The following is a 6358-nucleotide window of genomic DNA, read 5'->3' as shown; positions in this document are numbered from 1 at the left end:
TGCATGCTGCCTGTCCCCCCGGGGACCCCATAGCTGTCCCTTCCCGGGTCCCCGGATCTCCCGGTGGGCATCCCCCAGCAGGGACCCCGTATTTTTCCTCCCCTGGGGTCGACGCCCTGTCCCCAGGGGGCCCCGTGTCTGTCCTGCACCCCTGACCGGGGGTCCACGAAACTCGGTTTTTAGACCTTGGGGGTCTCGCACCCCGATTTTGGCAGAACCCCCTGGACACAGAAGGAGACGCTGAACCCGGGACCTGAGGGGGAGCTTTGGGGGGCGGAGGGAGGCTGGGGTGGGGTGGGAGGGGAGAACGGGGGCACCCGGGGGTCCCACCCGGCTCTGCCCCCCCAGCCAACACCAGTTCACACCAGTTGGGAGTCCGGGGAGGGGGGGAAATTTGTGGGGAGCCGATCTCCCGGCATGGCCCCATCCTGGGGGGCTCTGGGGGGGCCGTGTCGGGGGCTGCCCGGGCTCGGAGCCCCCCGGGGTCTGGGGGGGAAAGGGTAGAGGTGAAGTCGAGTGGGGTCCGTGCCCAGAGGGCGCCCCAAGACCTTCGGGTTCGATTGTTTTATTATTATTATTATTAATTATTATTATTATTATTATTAATTATTATTATTTTATTAAGGTGAAGCCAGGCTTTGCCACTCGGGCAGAGGGAACGTCCCGGGCCGTGGGCTGCGGGGATGGGGAGGAGGGGGGTCGGACCCTTCAGAGGGTCCCATCCCTGTCCCCATCCCTGTCCCTGTCCCCATGGATGTGGGAGGGGCTGGCAGCAGCCCCCCCCCCGCGCCGTGGGGCAGGGACGAGCCGTGGGGCTGGAGCCCCCCAGCACGAGGTGAAGTCTCGCTGGGGGGGGTCTGCAAAGGACGTGTCCCCAGCCCTGGCACGGCCACCGCTGTCCCCCTGCAGGACTCGGGTGACCTGGGCTGCCCGCAGCTCTCGAAGGACGTCCCCGACTCCGGCATTTGCCTTTTCCAGCACAAAATTCCCCCGCGGTGCCCCCTGGATGGGATTTCCCTCCCTGGGGGGGGGGGGCTCAGGACCCTCCCCAAAGTGCCACAGTGGGGTTTTAGTGGCTCCGGCAGCACCTGGGGGGGGGCTCTGACCTGTTGGGGACCCCGTGCTGCAGATTTTGGGGAGGGGGCTGCAGCAGAGGCACCCCAAGGGTGGGCTGGGGAGGGAACCGCCGAGCAGGGGGTCCCGTTGTGACGCCGGGACTGGGGGTTCAGCCTCACCTGTCTCAGAGCCGGGGGTGTTCTGTGCCCCCCCCTCTCCAGGTGTTCTGTGCCCCCCCCTCCCCAGGTGTGCTGTGCCCCCCCCGGGTTGTGCTCAGCCCCCGCACCCCCCCGGGGCTCTGCCTTGCCGCGATGGGGCAATGAAGGCTGTAAAACCGGGTGGGGAGGGACGGCGGCCGGGAAACCAGTCCAGCCTGCTGCCGGCGTGGGGATCCCGGCCCCGCGCCCCGAACCGCCGCGTCCCCCCACCCCCGGGGCCGCCTCCCCGGGGCAGGGAGGGACCGGCACCGGGGGGCGGCTGCGAGGGGGGGGGGAGAGCGGGGTGGCCCGAAGAGGAGGGGGGGGCTGCAGCCCCCGGGGCAAAGGGGTGCCCCCCGCCCGGCGAGGGGAGTGTTTGTGCTGTGAAGAGGCTGCGGGGCTGTGGGTTTGGGTTTTGTACTGGAATAAACGCCGCGTGTTTTCCACGCTCCGGCTCTCCCGGCTCCGTCCCTGCCAAGAGACCCGGGGGTCTGGTGCTGCGGCCCCAAATCATCCCTGACGAGGGATTTGGGGTTTAACACTGCGACCCCCCCACCCATCCCCACCAAGAGACCCAGGGGTCCAACGCTGCGGCCCCAAACCATCCCTGCCGAGGGACCCAAGGGGACTGGCACCCCAAATCCAAAGCATCCCTGCCAAGGCACCCAGAGGTCTGACACTGCAGCCCTAAATCATCCCTGCCAAGGGACCCGGGGGTCTGGCACCCCAAATCCAAACCATCCCTGCCAAGGGACCCGGGGATCCGGCACCCCAAATCCAAATCATCCAGGGGTCCAATACCCCAACCCCAAATCAACCCTGCCAAGGAGTCCAAGGGTCCAGCACCCCGACCCCCACCCTGCCCTTGGGCCTCCAGGGCTGGAGGGTGCTAGGGGGAGGGGGGTGACCCGGCTGAGGACCAGCTGAGCCCCCCACGAGGGTCACATCCCGCAGTTCCCCCCCCCCCCCCCCCCCCCCGGGGGGGGCCCCGGGGCCCCCCCCCGGGGGCCCCCCCCCCCCCCCCCCCCCCCCCCCCCCCGCGCCGGGCGGGCGCTCGGGGTCCCCCCGCGGGCAGGGCGCTGCCCGGCAGGTCCGCCCGCATAGCGCGGGGCGGGCGGGGCGCTGCCCACGCGGGGTGATGCCCACGGGGGTACTGCCCACGGGGAAGGGGGGTTGTTCTGCCCCACGGGACCCTCCCCCGCTCATACCCGGGTGCCTCGTCCCTGCCCTGCGGGAAGGGGAAACCTGGGACCCCCACCCCGGGGTCCTTTGGGGGCCGATCCCTCCCCATCCCACGCGGATGCGGGTGACGGTGTCAGTCCCCTCTCCCCACGCGGGTCCCGGTGCTGGTGTCTGTCCCGGTGTCTGTCCCGGTGCCAACCCCGGTCCCGGTGTCTGTCCCGGTGCCAGTGTTGGTGTTGGTCCCGGTGTCTGTCCCGGTACCGGTCCCAGTGTCTGTCCCGGTGCCGGTGTCTGCCCGGTGTCTGTCCCGGTGCCGGTCCCGGTGTCTGTCCCGGTGTCTGTCCCGGTGTCCGTCCCGGTCCCCGCCGTTCGGCCTCCGACCACCGGGCGCCGCCGTCGCACGGACGGTGCGGGACGGGACCGGGAGGGGCGGGACCGGGAGTAGCGGCGGCGCTGCGGGAGCAGCGGCAGGTCCGTGGGGATGGGGGGTCCCGGGGGTCCCCGGTTACCGGGGATGGGCGGGAGGGGGGTCCCGTCCGCGGTGGGTGTGGGGGGGTCCCGGTGACTGGGTGGAGGGGTGGGTTGCCCGGAGCGGCGGGGTCCCGAGGGGGGGAGGTGTCCCCGGTGCCCACCCCACCATGGGATCACTGATGTGTCCCCCCGGTTTCAGGGACCGCGTTATCCCACAGTGCGGCCCCAAAGGGACCCTGGGGACACATCCGGGACAGGCACAAGGGGGTGACATCCCCTCGGCGTGTGTCCCCCCTCCCGTCCCCTGTGCCGGGTTTAGGATGGCGGGGCAGGGTCCTGTGCCCTCGTCCTGCGATTGCTTCGTGGCCCTGCCCCCCGACACCGCGTCCCCCGCCGTCATCTTCGCCAAGAACGCCGACCGACCGCGGCACGAGGTCCAGGAGATCGTGTATGTCCCCGCTGCCACCCACCAGCCCGGGGACAAAGTCCAGGTGAGACCGTGCTGGGGCCAGGGTGGCTGCAGGGGATGGTGCACTGAGTGTGTCAGGTCTCAGCCCCTCATATCCCCTCCGGAGCACCTTCCTGGGCCAGGGGTGGCTGCAGGGGACGGTGGGTCGGGTCCGAGGCCATCCACGTGTCCCTCCAGAGCACCTTCTTGGGCCAGAGTGGCTCTTGGGGACAGTGCACTGAGTGTGCCAGGTCTCAGCCCCCCCAGAGCACCTTCCTGGGCCAGGGTGGCTGCAGGGGAAGGTGCACTGAGTGTGTCAGGTCTCAGCCCTTCACGTCCCCTCTGGAGCACCTTCCTGGGCCCGGATGGCTGCAGGGGAGGGTGCACTGAGTGTGCCAGGTCTCAGCCCATCCATGTGCCCTCCAGAGCAGCTTCCTGGGCCAAGATGACTGCAGAGGAAGGTGCACTGAGTGTGCCAGGTCTCAGCTCCCCCATATCCCCCCCAGTGCACCTCCTTGGGGCAGAGGAAGGTGCACTGAGTGTGTCAGGTCTCAGCCCATCCATGTGCCCTCCAGAGCACCTTCCTGGGCCAGGGTGACTGCAGAGGAAGGTGCACTGAGTGTGCCAGGTCTCAGCCCCCCAGAGCAGCTTCCTGGGCCCGGGTGGCTACAGGGGAGGGTGCCCTGAGTGTGTCAGGTCTCAGCCCCCCCAGAGCACCTTCCTGGGCCAGGGTGGCTGCAGGGGACGGTGCCCTGAGCGCTGCAGGTGCCAGCCACCCCGTGTGCCCCGCAGTGCACGTACCTGGAGGTGGAGCAGGCAGAGCACACCCACGCCGTGGTGCTGAGCCGCCCCGCCTGGCTCTGGGGTGCTGAGATGGGAGCCAACGAGCACGGAGTGTGTGTGGGCAATGAGGGCGTGTGGACCCGAGAGCCCCTGGGCGAGGAGGAGGCGCTGCTGGGCATGGACCTGGTGAGGTGAGGATGGACCTGGGGAGGTGAGGATGGACCTGGGGAGGTGAGGATGGACCAGGGGAGGTGAGGATGGACCTGGGGAGGTAAAGATGGACCTGGGGAGGTGAGGGCAGACCTGGGGAGGTGAGGGTGGACCTGGGGAGTGAGGATGGATCTGGGGAGGTGAGGATAGACCCGGGGAGGTGAGGATGGACCCGGGGAAGTGAGGGTGGACCTGGGGAGGTGGGGGTGGACCTGGTGAGGTGAGGATGGACCCAAGGAGGTGAGGGTGGACCTGGGGAGGTGAGGGTGGACCCGGGGAGGTGAGGACAGACCTGGGGAGGTGAAGATGGACCTGGGGAGGTGAGAACAGCCCCGTGTCCCTCCCGCTCCGGCTCCTGACGGGCACTGCCGGCACAGGCTGGGTCTGGAGCGGGGCAGCTCGGCCCAGGAGGCCCTGGAGGTGATGACGGCGCTGCTGGAGCGTTACGGGCAGGGCGGGAGCTGCAAGGAGGAGCCGGTGCCCTTCGTGTACCACAACACCTTCCTGCTGGCCGACCGCGCCGAGGCCTGGGTGCTGGAGACCGCCGGGCGCTACTGGGCGGCCCAGCGGATCACCGGTGAGCGGGCACTGGTTGTACTGGGAGCACGGGGAGCTGTGTGCCCCCGTCACCCCCCCAGCTGACCCCTCTGTCGCAGAGGGAAGCCGCAACATCTCCAACCAGCTGAGCATCGGCAGCGAGATCACGGCGGAGCACGAGGGGCTGCGGCAGCGGGCGCGGAGCCAGGGCTGGTGGAGCGGGCACGGGGAGTTCAGCTTCGCCCAGGTTTTCTCCCTGGAGCAGCAGCCCCCGCGCATGGAGGCCGCCAAGGCCCGCTTCCGAGCGGGGAGGGAGCTGCTGAGGCAGCACGCAGGTGACAGGGGTGGGGGCAGGACAGGGGAAGGGAGGGGGACAGAGAAGGGACAGGGATAGGGGCAGGACAGGGACAGGAATGGGGATGGGGGCAGGACAGGGGAAGGGACAGGAACAAAGAAGGGACAGGGATAGGGACAGGACAGGGGAAGGGAGGGGGACAGGGAGAAGGACAGGACAGGGACAGGAATGGGGATGGGGACAGGATAGGGACAGGGACTAGAACAGGATGGGGACAGAGACTGGGATATGATGGGGATGGGGACAGGACAGAGACTAGAACAGGACAGGGACAGAGACTGGGATATGACAGGGATGGGGACAGGGACAGGGATGGGAATGGTCATCCATGGTTTGCCAAGGGCTGCGTCTTTGCTGGCACAGAGATGCTGCAGCAGCATGGAGGGGGGGGACAGGGACAAGGATGAGAATGGGGACAGGGACAGGACAGGGAGCAGGACAGGGATTGGGATGGACACCCATGGATTGCCAAGGGTTGCTCCGCACCAGCAAGGAGCTGCTGTGGCAGCACTGGGGTGGGCACAAGGACAGGGATGGGGACAGTGACAGGGACAAGGACAGGGATAGCAGTGCCATGTCCCTGCCTGTCCCTCCAGGTCACATCACGGCAGAGACGCTGATGTCCATCCTGCGGGACAAGGGCAGCGGGATCTGCGTGGACTCGGAGGGGTTCCGCACGGCGGGCAGCATGGTGTCCGTGCTGCCCCGAGACCCCGCCCTGCCCTGCGTCCACTTCTTCACTGCCACCCCCGACCCCTCCAGGTGAGGCCCTCGGAGGGGCCCAGCCCTGCTCCCTCCCGGATGAGGTATTCCCGGGAATCAGCCTCCATCCCCCCCTCGTGCCGGTGCTCCTCTCCCCCAGGTCTGTCTTCAAGCCCTTCGTGTTCGTGGCCGGCATCAAGCCCGTGCCGCAGGTGAGGTCCCCGACCTTCCCCCGGGACCCTGCCAAGGAGATCCCGCGCTTCCAGAGCTCGGTGGATCGGCGGCACGAGCTGTACCGCCGGCACCAGGCGGCCCTGGAGCTCATGGAGCAGGACCAGGTACCACAGACCCCACAGACCCCGCAGATCCTACAGACCCCACAGATCCCACAGATCCCACAGACCCTGCAGATCCCAC

At 68.6% G+C, this 6358-nt stretch overlaps 1 protein-coding gene across 4 annotated transcripts in view; it reads left to right on the top strand.

Moving 5' to 3' along the window:
• Positions 1 to 2847: 2847 nt before the first annotated feature.
• The window catches only part of SCRN2 (secernin 2), a 4412-nt gene continuing 901 nt past the window's right edge, over positions 2848 to 6358 (top strand). For 2 of the 4 annotated variants that reach the window (XM_027702689.1, XM_027702690.1), the window contains exons 1-6: positions 3074 to 3397; positions 4147 to 4328; positions 4725 to 4924; positions 5004 to 5219; positions 5836 to 6001; positions 6102 to 6279. In XM_027702689.1, the coding sequence (XP_027558490.1) occupies positions 3074 to 3397; positions 4147 to 4328; positions 4725 to 4924; positions 5004 to 5219; positions 5836 to 6001; positions 6102 to 6279 (1266 nt within the window). Of the gene's footprint in view, positions 2907 to 3073; positions 3398 to 4146; positions 4329 to 4724; positions 4925 to 5003; positions 5220 to 5835; positions 6002 to 6101; positions 6280 to 6358 lie in introns of those variants that run through there. The other 2 variants (XM_027702691.1, XM_027702692.1) reach the window with 2 other exon arrangements.

The sequence above is a fragment of the Neopelma chrysocephalum genome, unplaced genomic scaffold (genome assembly GCF_003984885.1).
Source record: "Neopelma chrysocephalum unplaced genomic scaffold, ASM398488v2 Primary Assembly neopelma1_192, whole genome shotgun sequence".
In the NCBI taxonomy this organism is placed as follows: Eukaryota; Metazoa; Chordata; class Aves; order Passeriformes; family Pipridae; genus Neopelma; species Neopelma chrysocephalum.
The sequence above is the reverse complement of the archived record's forward strand: the minus strand, read 5'-3'. Positions and strand labels throughout refer to the sequence as shown.